Below are 14737 nucleotides of genomic sequence, written 5' to 3'. Positions count from 1 at the left end.
TCAGTATAGAGCGACATGAAAATAGAAGAGAAATTGCGACAAGAAGAGGAAAAGAAAAGAGTTTAGAAGAAACACTAGACGAAGTCGTGTCGTATGTGTATGTTTGTTGTTCCTCCTAGGTGTTTGGTCGTGTCATCTCTAAGTTGCGATCTGCAAAACGAGACGATGGCGTCAAGGTTGGCCGTTGGTGTGGCCAACGGCCCTCCGATGCCTAAGTCAGTAATGATAATGAAGGAAAAAATCGAAATCGAAGTAAGAGAGAGACAAAGATAGGGGACTTATCTGAATTTCTTGTCGTCATCGTTGCGTCCTATTGTGATTGCATCCGAGATCATCTCGAGTCGAGAATGTGTCGTGCCGTCCCCAGTATGGGGATGTCGACATGATGTTGGTGGACACCAGTTTTCCTGTACGTTAGAAAAAACTAAAAAGAGTGGATTTACAAAATGTTTAGAAATGATACAACTTCAAGTGTGTTGCGTTCCAGCTCCTTGGGATGGATGTACCGTCTCTATCGACCAATTCGTACGCGCCATGACCTGTTCGTCTTACGATCTGATAGGGCCCTTCCCAGGTCGGGGCCAACTTGTCGTGTCGAGGATCCTTCTTATTTGGAAAGACCTTGCGCAGAACCCAATCTCCCTGTTGGAATACTCGAACTCGGACATTGTTGTTGTAATTTTTTGCGACTGCCTGTTGGTAGGATGCCATCCTGACCAATGCTGCTTCCCTGAGTTCGTCAACGGTGTCGATGTCGTAGGATAGGACTGAGTCGTTCATCCCTGGTGTCATGGAACTACTTCTTTCCGTGGGGAGTTCGACTTCGGGAGAGATAACAGCTTCGCAACTGAAGACCAAAGAGAAAGGAGTATGATTAGTTGCCGTCTTGGGTGTCGTCCTGTCAGCCCAAAGGATCATAGGTAGTTCGTCTGCCCATCTTCCTTTGGCGTCATCGAGGCGTTTCTTGAGGTTGTTGATGATGATCTTGTTACTTGATTCAGCCTGGCCATTTTCTTGAGGGTACCTTGGTGTTGAGGTGTGCAAGGTGATGTTGTACCTGCCACAAAATTCTTTGGTTTTATTGCTGATGAACTGAGAACCGTTATCGTAGACGATCTCGGAGGGAATTCCGAAACGGCTAAGGACATTCCTCTTGATGAATGAGATGACCTCAGTATCTCGGACTCGTTTGAATGCTTCTACTTCGATCCATTTGGAGAAGTAATCGGTCATTTCCAACATGAAGACGCGTTGCCCTGGCGCTTGTGGTAAGGGACCCACTATATCCATTCCCCACTTCATGAAGGGCCAAGGGGACAAGATGGGTTGGAGTTCTTCACAAGGTTGGTGAGAGATAGATGCAAACCGTTGGCAAGAGTCACATTTCCTGGCGAAGGTGATCGCATCTTTCTTCATAGTTGGCCAAAAATATCCCATGGTTAGAGTTTTATGTGCTAAGCTTCGTCCTCCGGCGTGATTTCCGCATTCGCCATCATGGATGTTCCTCAATGTTGACACGATCTCGTCATGATCTAAGCACCTCAGGTATGGTCCTGCAATTGACATCCTGAACAGTACCCCATGGATTAGGATGAATCTGGAAGCTTTCATACGGAAGGATTTTTCGTAGGTGATTCCAGGTGGGATGGTATGGTGTTTGAGCCAATATATGTAGGGGTCGCGCCATGATGTGGGCATTTGAGTTGGTGGAGTTTGCTCAGTGATGGGTAAGTTGTCTTTTGTGATGGCTGGGTACACCAAGTGGACTACTGGGATGGTGGTGAGCTTGGGTTTGATGTTTGAGCCAAGGTTGGCTAAGGCGTAAGCCTGGGTATTTTGATCTCTTGGTATTTGTTGCAGGGTACATGAGTCGAATTTGCTGACGATTTTTTTGGCTATTTCCGGGTAGGCCTGCATCTTAGAATCTTTTGCTGCGTACGAACCGTTAATTTAACTGATAATCAATAATGAATCACAACGTACCTCAAGTCGACGGATACTCATGTCGAGTGCTAGTGACAATCCTAAGATTAAGGCTTCGTACTCCGCCTCGTTATTGGTAGCTTTGAACTCGCAACAGACAGATTGCACTATGGTGTCCCCTTGTGGCGACTTTAGCACAATACCCAGACCTGTTCCCCGTATGTTGGAGGAGCTGTCAGTGTGTAGGGTCCATGTGGATGAGAGTCCATCATCGGTTAGCATGTTGACTTCCATGTCGTCTTCATGTTGGATACTTGGGCTGGAGTCAGCCACAAAATCTGCTAGAGCCTGCGACTTGATGGTTGTGCGAGGTTCATACCTAATGTAATACCTCGTATTTTTATAATATTTATAAGTATATTTTATTATATTTATAAAGCATTTACGATTAATTAGCATTTAAATAATATTTAAATGTATTTTATTTAATGTATTTTAATTAATTAGAATATTTATTATTTTAATTAATTACGAAACGAATTTAATTCTTGAGTCGGGAAATTAAATGGGTTGCAAATGATTTTTAAAGGTTTCGGGTTTTAAATGAAAAGTCCAATTCGTTTTATTAAACGAGCCCAATCAAAATAATTTAATTCAAGTCCTAAGCTAGCCCAATTCAAATTCCCTAAGCCTAGCCCATTAGAAATAGGGAGCCTATAAATAGGACTCCCCCATCATTAAATGAACCCCTAAAATCTCATAAACACTCCCTTTAATTTCTTGCCCATCACTCCTCTTTCCCTCTTCTCTTGTCCGGCTCGGTCCACACGCAGCAAGCACGAGCCTTGCTCGCTGCTGCCCTCTCGTTGCTGTGCGTGTGTTGTTGATGTGTGGTGCTGTCGCTGCTGCCCACACACTCGCACACTCCCTTTCTTCCTCTCTCGTTCCGCGCCCAGCAGTGCTGCACGCTGCTGAGTGCCTTGCCCTTCCTCGCCCACTTGCCTCTCGCATCCCCGCACCAGCACACCAGCGCCTTGCCGCGTGCCTTCGCCCCTGCTGCTGCTCTTCGCTCCGCGCTGCACATGAACACACGAGTGGTGTGTCGTGTATTGTGTTGTTTCGTTGTTATTAGTTTTTCAATCTCTTTTCGCCCAATCACTTTAATTCGTGATTGTTCCGTGCTATAGGCCGGATTGGTATAATTCTCTTCTTCCTTACCTATTCTATTTAAATTCCGTATTTTAAATTATAATATTAATATTCTTTTGAGTAATTAAAATGATGGGAACCGGTTATGAATACCGTGGTTTGAGGATTTGCGTGTTGTGATTCATTAGGCTTGTTTTAATTATTAAAGGATGAATTTTCAGATTTGCTTATTGAATAAAGAATTGATTTTTATGATAATAAATTAGTTTTATTGGGATTTTCAAGTTAGGGTTTTAACCTAGACCTAATGAGTCAATTGATTAGCATAATTAGGAGATGATTTTAATTATGATAATCAATTATATTTTCAGATTTGAATAAAGGCTTAAAGTGTTGATTTTTTATTGATTTTAAAGGCGGAAAAAGTATGTTTTCGTACTATGGATTGATTTTGCAAATTGAGACGATTATATTATTGAAAAACGATTGAATTCTAAAGTTTATAAAGGTTTTAAATGAGGTTTTAAATTTTATAAAGTTGCTGGAAATTTAATGAACATGGAAATAATTTAAGTTTCATTATTTTGATGATAGGAGGTGATTTCTAGTTGAGTGCTCGTTATTACAAAGTGGTATACTAGAGCTTAGTTTCATTCCTTCTTTGTAGTAATCAATACTACAAAGTGGTAATCGGAGACTAATGCGGAACTTTAGGATTTTTAAATATTATTTTCCTAAAGTCAAAACGTATTATTTTGAGTACTCAATATTTTAAAGGTCAAATGTCAATTATTTTGGGTCGTTTGAAATGAGTTGAAAAGTTGGGATATTATTTAATTTAATTAAATTTTTCGAATTTTTTTTTATTTCACTCGAAAATTTCGAATAAATTTTATTATTTTCGGATTTTCTTAAAATATCCGAATTATTTATTTATCTTATTTATTTATTTATTTATTTATTATTATTCGAATATCTTTTCCGAATTTATATTTTAAATTTTTTTCGGATTTCTTTTTATTTTTAATTATCCGAAATTTATTTATTTATTTATTTATTTAATCAATAATTCTTATTAATTTTCGATTTTAATTTAAATAATTTCAACTAAGTTAGGAGTTATTTCTTAATTAATTTCGTTTTTACCTTGTTTTCCCCTATTTTATGCTCAATTTAGTGCTTTCTATTGAATTTGCACTTATTATTGTCCTGTTTAATCATGTAAGGAGTACAACAACTTAATTTTTTTTTGCAAATGAACGCATTGAAAGTCTCAGAAAGTCTCAAGTTTTGTGTTGAATTTTGATTTCCGAACCCAAGTTTCGGGACGAAACTTCTTTTAAGGAGGGTAGACTGTAATACCTCGTATTTTTATAATATTTATAAGTATATTTTATTATATTTATAAAGCATTTACGATTAATTAGCATTTAAATAATATTTAAATGTATTTTATTTAATGTATTTTAATTAATTAGAATATTTATTATTTTAATTAATTACGAAACGAATTTAATTCTTGAGTCAGGAAATTAAATGGGTTGCAAATGATTTTTAAAGGTTTCAGGTTTTAAATGAAAAGTCCAATTCGTTTTATTAAACGAGCCCAATCAAAATAATTTAATTCAAGTCCTAAGCTAGCCCAATCATTTAATTCCCTAAGCCCAATTCAAATTCCCTAAGCCTAGCCCATTAGAAATAGGGAGCCTATAAATAGGACTCCCCCATCATTAAATGAACCCCTAAAATCTCATAAACCCTCCCTTAATTTGATTTCTTGCCCATCACTCCTCTTTCCCTCTCCTCTTGTCCGGCTCGGTCCACACGTAGCAAGCACGAGCCTTGCTCGCTGCTGCCCTCTCGTTGATGTGCGTGTGTTGTTGCTGTGTGGTGCTGTCGCTGCTGCCCACACACTCGCACACTCCCTCTCTTCCTCTCTCGTTCCGCGCCCAGCAGTGCTGCATGCTGCTGCGTGCCTTGCCCTTCCTCGCCCACTCGCCTCTCGCATCCCCGCACCAGCGCACCAGCGCCCTGCCGCGTGCCTTCGCCCCTGCTGCTGCTCTTCCCTCCGCGCTGCACATGCACACACGAGTGGTGTGTCGTGTGTTGTGTTGTTTCGTTGTTATTCGTTTTTCAATCCCTTTTCGCCCAATCACTTTAATTCGTGATTGTTCCGTGCTATAGGCCGGATTGGTATAATTCTCTTCTTCCTTACCTATTCTATTTAAATTCCGTATTTTAAATTATAATATTAATATTATTTTGAGTAATTAAAATGCTGGGAACCGGTTATGAATACCGTGGTTTGAGGATTTGCTTGTTGTGATTCATTAGGCTTGTTTTAATTATTAAAGGATGAATTTTCAGATTTGTTTATTGAATAAAGAATTGATTTTTATGATAATAAATTAGTTTTATTGGGATTTTCAAGTTAGGGTTTTAACCTAGACCTAATGAGTCAATTCATTAGCATAATTTGGTGATGATTTTAATTATGATAATCAATTATATTTTCAGATTTGAATAAAGGCTTAAAGTGTTGATTTTTATTGATTTTAAAGGCGGAAAAAGTATGTTTTCGTACTAGGGATTGATTTTGCAAATCGAGACGATTATATTATTGAAAAACGATTGAATTCTAAAGTTTAAATGAGGTTTTAAATTTTATAAAGTTGCTGGAAATTTAATGAACATGGAAATAATTTAAGTTTCATTATTTTGATGATAGGAGGTGATTTCTAGTTGAGTGCTCGTTATTGCAAAGTGGCCCCTACGCTTAGGTGTTCAAGGTACGTACAAGTCTAGGGCGACCACACCAATTGTCAAGAGAATTACATGATTGTTGTTGATGTGAATTATATTATGTGGAATCATGTTTATTTTGGTGAACGAGCATGTGATTTATGATGTTGGATTTATTGGATTAATTGTTGAACAAGCATGTTGAAATTATTATGAGCATGGATTTCATTGTCAATCATGTTGTTCAATATTTATGCATGTATGGTTTGGTTCACATGCAAGGGATGGATTATTTATTTGTATGCTATCGTACGGGATGTCTAGCATACTTTGAGCCAATTATTCGTACCTCGTTGTACTATTTATTTTACCACATGTGAAGGGTTAGCTCGCGTAAGCCACCGCACATGTAGGGTTCAGTTGGAAATATTATGTATGAAATGAATTAGGATTTGTCGTGCAAGGGCACAACCCTCATGTTAATGTGCATGATGTGGAGCCTCACTTTGGTGAGGAGGAACATGGTGGTAATTTCACAAGAGTCTTGCTTGGTTGATCACAAGTCTTAACGCATTAAAATAAAAAATTTTTGGTTGTTGTTTATTAATTGTATGAATGTACATTGTTGAGTCTTGAGTTCACCTTTAATAAAATATTAATAAACGTAAAGTGCAACCAGAAAAAGCTTCAAAACTCTGGGAACGTATATACCTTGAGTATGAACAATGGGGGGAGTCTTGCCGGAAAGCTCATCCTCCTACTAATGATACAAGACGTTGTTTCATTTATAATATGCGCAGGAATTCCGTCGGTATAGCCCGACACTCGGTATGGCCCGAATTTATTATTTATTATTTGGTGTATGGTTGGCTCCCAACACCTTTCCTTTATGGAATATTCTTTTTGCCCGTTCGAAGCTTATTCTAATTAAATTGTGAGTCAAGAGTCGAGTCTTATATTCATGATTGATTGTTTATTATTATATGGCTTTTGCATGATGATTAGTACTTAGTGAGTGATGCATGTTTTAGTTTTATTCACTCTATTCTTTTAAGTACTCAGCTTTTGCTGACTACGTGCTTTGTGTGTTTTGGTCATGGCCTTTGCCTTAATGACCCTATGATGATCTATCATTTGCACTTGCATTGATGGGGAGTAGAATAAAATAGCAGGTTGGTAGATCGGAATCATGTGGCTTGGGATGATCGAGAGAGTTGCATGTTTCCGTATTTTGAACTATTTAATAATACTTTAATTATGTTTGAAAGGTTTGAATTATTTATACTTTGGGTTTTGGGCCATTATGGTTCCAAATTGCAGGAGGCCTCGATATTTCATTAATTATGTTTTTAAAAGTTAGTTTGACATTAAATTCCGTTGCGTAATTCTGGTAATAGCCTTAACCGTTATCACGGTGGCGGTAATGCTTTGGTAATTCCTTTATTTTAAGTTGGAAAAATGATTTTATAAAAGCAAGAAATTATTAGGGTGTTACACCTAATGTCGTAGCAACCTAACTTTATTGCCCATTTGGACATCCTGCCAGATAATCCAGGTTTCCTCATGATTGACTTCATGGGATAGTTAGTTCTAATAGTTATAGGGTGACACTCAAAATAAGGGCGTAATTTAGTAGATCAAAGCGACAATTAAAGCGAGTACAAGTTTTTCGAGATGTGAGTACCTTGTTTCGGCGCTTATTAAGGACTTACTGACATAGTAGACGGGTAATTGTTTGTCGTCTTCTTCTTGTACTAGGATTGCGCTAATTGTCGACTCTGTGACTGCGAGGTACACTTGTAATTCTTCGTCATCTTTTGGTTTCGATAGCAGCGGAGGCTCCGACAAGTACTGTTTGAGTTGCTGCAACGCAGCTTCGTGTTGGTTGGTCCAGCTGAACTTCTTGTTTTTCCTGAGGATGTCGTAAAACAATTTGCATTTATCTGACGACCTGGAGATGAAACGGTTGAGAGCGGCCACTCTTCCTGCCAACTTCTGCACGTCCTTTTGGTTTCGAGGTGACTGTAAATTGATAATTGCACGGATCTGGTCGGGACTAGCTTCGATGCCTCTTTGAGTGACCATGTAACCTAGGAATTTTCCAGAGGAGACTCCAAACGAGATTGGTGGGGTTGAGTTTCATGTTGTATTCTCGTAATACGTCGAAGGCTTGTGGGAGGTGTGAGATATGATCTGAAGCTTTCTTGGATTTTACCAGCATGTCGTCGATGTAGACTTCCATAGTGTCTCCTAACTGTTTTCTGAACATCTTGTTGACGAGGCGTTGATAGGTAGCGCCAGCGTTCCTCAAGCCGAAAGGCATGACTTTGTAACAGTAAGTTCCACGTTCCGTGATGAAGGCGGTCTTCTCTTGATCATCTGGCCGCATCAAGATCTGATTATATCCACTGAATGCGTCCATGAAGGTGAGCATCTCATGCCCAGCAGTAACATCAACCATGGCGTCGATGTGGGGTAGTGGAAAGGAGTCTTTAGGGCATGCTTTGTTGATGTCGGTGAAGTCTATGCAAGCATGCCATTTCCCGTTCTTCTTTCTGACTACTACGACGTTGACCAGCCAATCTGGGTATTTGACTTCCCTGATCTTCCCGGTGTCTAGTAGTTGCTGAACCTCGTCGTTGATGATTTGATTGCGTTCTGGAGCGAATTTCCGTCGTTTCTGTTTGACGGGCTTGTGATGTGGATCAACACTGAGTTTGTGAGTGATGACGTCTGGGCTGATACCTGACATATCTTCATGGGACCATGCGAAACAATCTGCGTTGGCTTTGAGAAATGTTATAAGCTCCGACCTGATGTTGTCAGGCACATCACATCCAATAAAGACAACTTGCTCTGGCTTTGCAGGATCCAAGATGACTTCGTCGAGCTGTTCGGACTTGGGCTCCTTGTAACCTGTCGGGTCGGAACTGGACTGTAGTTGCTATAATGAGGATTTGTTGGTGGCCGAAGGCTTCAGGGCCGCTTTGTAACACTCTTTGGACTCTTGCTGGTCTCCTTTGATTTCTTGAACCCCCCATCGAGTTGGAAACTTAATGATCTGGTGGTATGTCGATGGGATGGCCTTCATGTCGTGGATCCAAGGCCTGCCTAAGATAATTTTGTAAGAGGAAGGGCAATCAACGACACAAAATTTTACCTGTTGGTTGACCCCTTGGGTGTAGACGGGTAAAGTGACTTCTCCAAAGATGGTCTTTGCTTCGTCGCTAAACCCTATCAAAACTGTGGACTTCTTGACGACATCTGTGTCTAGGTTGAGCCCCATCTCTTTAAGGGCGTCGAGCATCATGACATTGGTGGAGCTGCCGTTATCGACCAGGACTCGTTTGATCATATAGTTTCCGACATGGATGGATATTATCAAACCATCGTGATGTTTATCGGAGATGTCCCCTACATCAAGTTCATCAAAAGATATAGGGGTTAGATACTTCGCGGCTACGGCTCGGGTTGGTCTGTCGACCTCATTCTCTTGAGCATGCCTCTTCGCTGCAGAATAAGTCAAACCACAAACGTCAGAACCTCCAGCAATAAAATTTACAGTTTTAGTATGGGGAGGAGGTGGAGGAGGTCAAGAAGGAGAGTTTGAGTTGTCCTTGTTGATGACGCCACGAGCTTTGTCTGACATAACGTCCTTGAGGAATCCGTTCTTGAGTAAGTAAGCCACTTCTCTTCTTAACGCCACGCACTCGTTGGTAGTGTGGCCAATGTCAGCATGGAAGTCACACCACTTTGAGGGATCCTTCTTCGAGTCGGGTTTGCTGGATTTTGGCGGCCATTGCACTGCTTTCCCCATCTTTGATAGGTGGTTCATCAAACCTACAGTGTCAACACAAAAAGAATATTCGTTAATTCTCGGGGGAAGGTCTGGACTGTTCTTCCAATCAGAGTCATCGTCTTCTTCCACCACTGCTACATGTTGAGGTCGGGAATAAGGGGCAGGACGATCATTGCTTCTCTTGGGATAAGGTAGTCGCCTGTCCGTCTTGGTGTAGTCGTTAGTTCCCTTCCTGGAGTAAAGAGTTTCTTCCAACCTGACTTGAGTCATTGCTTTGGCCTGGGCTTTTTCGAACGTCTTGCAGGGGTATTTGATTAGATCCCTCCATAGGTCGGTCTCACCATACAATCCTTGTCTGAACGCTTCAATTGCAGTTGGGACGTCACACTCTGGTACAGTCACCTTCTCTCTGATAAACCGAGCTATGTAATCCTTCAGAGGTTCGTCTGGGCGTTGGACCACACGGTACATGTCACTTGTTTGCTTCTCCATACCTCTGCTGCTAGCAAATTGCTGATTGAACATGTTGTCGAGATGGGCAAAGGAAGTGATGCATCCGTTTGGCAGGCTGGTTAACCACTTCAAAGCGGGTCCGATCAGTGTCGAGTCGAATCCTTTGCAAAGACTAGCTTCCCTCATGTGCTTGGGAACTGGGATTGTCATCATTCGCTGCTTGTAGGTCAAGATGTGCTCTCTGGGGTCGGTTGTTCCATCGTACATGGGCATATTGGGTGGGCTAAACCGCTTCGGGATGTCAATTGCGTCGATGGGGTTGGCATATGGTGAGTCGGCATAGCTATCTAGGCTGGCTTCTTTGATTGGAGTTGGTACTCTTGGAATTTAGTTTATCATGGTCATGATTTGTTGGAGTTGGTGGTTGGTATTTTCACAGATGCGGTTGAGCACTGGAACGAGGGGGCTGAATGTTTCGGTAAGGCTGGCTTGGAGATGTTGGTAATAGGTGTTTTGTGGGTATATATTGTGAGGTTGATGAGGAGTGAATTGCGGTACGACTTGTTGCATGAAGGGAGGTGTCCCCAGGGTGGCGCTGGTACCTGCAACATAAGGAAAAGGAGTTACGAAACCATGACTAATCGGAAAAACTGACCTGTTAGGAGTGTTGTATAGGGAATAGTTTCGAGAGGAATCCGGGCGCATCGGGGTGTGTGGGAACACTGCTTGTGGTGCTTGACTAGCCAAGAGAACCGCCATTATCTGGGGAGGTGCTCCTGGTGCTGAAGTGACTAGGTTGACAACGGGTTGAACGACTTGCTGGGAGAAGAGTTGATCCCAGGACACTTGGGTCGTCGGTACTGGCCTCTGTAATGGAGCCGAGACGGGTAGGGGCATCGACATGGTTACCATTGGAGGAGGTAATGGACGAGATGCCGGATTGGAGACGGGTGCCGACACCATGGTGGATGTCGTCATGCCGACTTGAGATGAGGTGACTTGGGCAGCCGTTATGGCAACAACGGTCGTCGATGTACCTGCAGACAATGTTTGAGCTGGAGGGGGAGGCCGCCAACTCGGATTCGAACGGGGCTGACTTGGCAGCGGCTCAAATTCACGGATCTGCTCGAGGATTGGGCCTCCGGGTTCGCCAAAGGGTACATGGAGGGGGTGATCATGGGCGACGTCGAGGTCAAGCGGCGGCTCAGCCCAGAGGTGTCTCGCCGGTACTGGAACCTAGACCCGGTGGCGATGGAGGCAGCATATCGGACTTGGGACTGCAGTGCTTCGTTCTCCTTTTGGAGGATGTTGATGTGCTGCTCCATGGCTTCAAAATGACGAGTGATATCGTTGGATGAGCTGGCATTGCCGGCCATGGTGATTGGAATGGTATTATCGAGCTGCTTTTGATTGTCAGCCCCATGGTGGGCGGCAAATTATTTTGGGCAAATTCTACTTAGAGACGAACTTGCCTTGATGATGGTGCTAACAATCGATCGAGCAAGATAATTTAGAGTAACGAGAGTAAGTCGTAAAATCATGAAATGAGAGTATTATTATTATTTTGTATTTTGTATATGTAAACTGATCTAGCTAAGCCATTTTATAGGCATTACATAATATAAAACGTAACGTACAAACATTAAATGTACATAATTGGGCATTAAGTAGGTAATTGGGGCTTGCGGGGAACGGCTTGTAACCGTCGCCTCTCCCTTAGCCGTTGGGAGCAAGATGGAAGGGTTCTTTGTCATGCCTTGCTGGCAGCCACATGTGCTCCACTTGGCATATCTGACCACGTCATCAAGAAGGTATTTTCCCCCCTAACACTTATGAGAGGAAATTTATGTACAAATTCTTTTAATTACCTTGTATATAATACAAGGTAAAAAATGCAACAAAACAAATATTAAGGGATGGATGAAGTAATAATCTTAAAACTAGTATTGTTATTGTTGTTGAACATACTCTTATAATTTGATGTTTGTCATTTTTAAAACATATAGTAAAAGTACAAAACAAGAGGAAAGTGTTAAAAGAAACTCTAATTTGACTCGAGCGTAAAAGTTAACCTCCAAGAAAAAGAAGTCCCTCAATTTATCGTTGTTTGAGCCAATTCATGCGATAATTCACTTGCTGATGATCCACCTTATGTGTGTCATGATGAGTAAATTCCTTTCCCTATTTTTGGATAACTGACAATGTCCAGTGCAGTTGGACATCCATGACACCCCTCTCCCAAAGATTATTGACAAGGTTAACAAAGTCTTGGATGAAGACACTAGCTTGCAAGTGAAGTAACGATAGCCCATTCCACCCCTTCAAACAGGCTGAAATTTCTGCTTGAATGGCTGAGTGAGCCATTCCTAAGCCCCTAACGCGCGTCCTCGTTAAGGAGATCATGTTGATAGAAAGCCCAACTCATACATAATCTTTTATGCCTCGTTTAGTTCACCTTATTTTTCCTGATCTGATATGATTTGAACATATTTTTTCTGATTTGATCCGATCTGATATGATCTGAACTGATTTTTCATAAATAAAATCTACAATTATTAATATTTAATGATTTACATGTAAAATAAATTTTATTCAAATTTATAATATTGTTGTTATACATTACACATTATTTATTTGACTTTAGTCATTATTTAACTATTCCATGTATTAGATAAACTTGAACATGATCTGGATAGATCGGTTATGATTTGGACATGATCTGGACAACTCGGTTCTAAGTTGGACATGATCTAGACATATCGGTTCTGATATGTACATAATGGTCAATACTTGGACATTATTTGGACATACCGATTCTGATCTAGAAGTATGGGTTCTAATCTAGACACATTGGTTTAAATCTTTTATACAGATAGGTTCTAATCTAGACATGATTTGGACGTATTGATTCTCATCTGGATAGATTGGTTCTTATATGGACATGATCTATACAAATCGGTTTGATCTGGACATGATCTGGTTCTGATTTTTATCTGATCTGGATAGATCGGTTCAGATCTGATATGATCTGGATAGATCGTTTCTGATCTGTTATGATCTATCCAAACCTGGACATGATCTGCACGTATCAATATTAATCCGTATAGATTGGTTCTTATATGGACATGATTTGTACAAATCAGTTAGGATCTGGACATGATCGATTTTGTTCTGATCTGATCTGATCTGATCTAAACAGATCGATTCCGATCTGATCTAGAAAGATATGTACTGATCGGTTATGATTTGATCTGATATGGTCTGTACTGATCGGTTCTTATATGGACATGATATGTACTGATCTGTTTTGATATGGAAATGATTTGTACAAATTGGTTCTGATCTTCGTTAGGTTCGACACCGTCAATAGCATGGACATATGCTGCTTCTTGACGTGTTTCAATTGTAAGTGGCATTTCAGCCATGCCATTTGGAATGTTGATCATTTATGCTAGTTTTGCCAGTGCATCGGCGAACTGATTCTCCTCTCTTGGTAGGTATGTGTAACGAAGCTCTTCCACTTCTTCAGAAAACTTCTCGAGATAGGACTGGTATAGGGCTAAGCTTTCGCTTCCGAATTTCCATTTTCCGGAAATTTGGTTGATGATCAGGGAGGAGTCCCCGTATACTCGAAGTTTCTGGACACCCAATGCTATGGCGGCTTCTAGGCCCATGATGCATGCTTCATATTCGGTTGCATTGTTGGTAACATTGAATTGTAACTTTGCTGAGATGGGAGTGTGAGTGCTATCAAGAGCAACTAGGATTACCGCGACACCACAACCGCTTTTATTAGAGGCACCGTCAAAGTGCAGCGACCAACTGTCATCTCTTGTCATTAGAATTTTCTCATCGGGTAGGTCGTAACTCTCCTCTTCTACCTCGATAGGCCAGTCAGCTAGGAAATCTGAGACCGCTGAACCCTTGATAGATTTTTGAGGAATGTATTTCAGATCAAATTCAGCTAACATAACCAACCATCTGGACAGGCGTCCGTTGAGAGCCGGTTTTTCGAATAAGAACTTGAGAGGATCTGCTTTGCAAACCACGTGCACTGTATGGGAGAGCATGTAGTGGCGAAGTTTCTTTGTGGCCCAAACCAAGGCGATGCTGAGCCTTTCAAGTTGAGTATATCTGGTCTCGTACTCGAGTAGCTTCTTGCTTAAATAGTACACGACATTTTCTTTGCCTTCGATCTCTTGGGCAAGCATGGCCCCTACTGCTGAGTCAGTTGTTGTAAGGTAAAGCCTGAGTGGAACACCCGGTATTGCTGGCTTTAACACAGGTGGATTTGAAAGATATCCCTTGATGGTGTCAAATGCATGCTGACAGTCTTCGTCCCATACCTTGGGCTCACTCTTGCGGAATTTTCGAAACACTGGCTCCCAAATCATGGTGAGTTTTGATATGAATCTGCTGATGTATTGTAATTTTCCAAGGAACCCCCGAATTTCTTTCTCATTCGCTGGCGATTTCATGTCTAGAATGGCCTTGATTTTTGAAGGATCAGCCTCGATGCCCCGAGAACTGATGACATACCCGAGCAACTTGCCTGACGTCACCCCGAATGCACATTTTTGAGGATTTAGCCTCGTATTGTATTGCTTGAGTCTATTGAAGAATTTTCGAAGCACTGTTGTATGCTCATCTCGTTCATTGGATTGTCGATCA

At 41.2% G+C, this 14737-nt stretch overlaps 1 protein-coding gene across 1 annotated transcript; it reads right to left on the bottom strand.

The window, feature by feature from the left end:
* Positions 1 to 297: 297 nt before the first annotated feature.
* LOC130463146 (uncharacterized) lies at positions 298 to 10339 on the bottom strand. The gene is made up of 7 exons (XM_056832193.1): positions 9448 to 10339; positions 8975 to 9324; positions 7934 to 8749; positions 7499 to 7836; positions 2127 to 2302; positions 507 to 1931; positions 298 to 407 (listed from the first exon to the last, which is right to left on the bottom strand). Exons 1-7 carry the CDS (start codon positions 10337 to 10339, stop codon positions 298 to 300), a joined length of 4107 nt encoding a protein of 1368 aa, XP_056688171.1.
* Positions 10340 to 14737: the final 4398 nt, after the last annotated feature.

Source organism: Spinacia oleracea, chromosome 6 (assembly GCF_020520425.1).
Source record: "Spinacia oleracea cultivar Varoflay chromosome 6, BTI_SOV_V1, whole genome shotgun sequence".
Taxonomy (NCBI): Eukaryota; Viridiplantae; Streptophyta; class Magnoliopsida; order Caryophyllales; family Amaranthaceae; genus Spinacia; species Spinacia oleracea.
The sequence above is the reverse complement of the archived record's forward strand: the minus strand, read 5'-3'. Positions and strand labels throughout refer to the sequence as shown.

Excerpts from the sequence above, each read along its gene's own strand:
- LOC130463146 (XM_056832193.1), bottom strand. The coding sequence starts at position 10,339 with ATGCCCATGTACGATGGAACAACCGACCCCAGAGAGCACATCTTGACC. Across the intron at positions 9,325-9,447 it reads CGTTATGTCAGACAAAGCTC|CGAAGAGGCATGCTCAAGAG; the intron begins GTGGCGTCATCA and ends CTTATTCTGCAG. Across the intron at positions 408-506 it reads CGAATTGGTCGATAGAGACG|GAAAACTGGTGTCCACCAAC; the intron begins GTACATCCATCC and ends TCTAACGTACAG.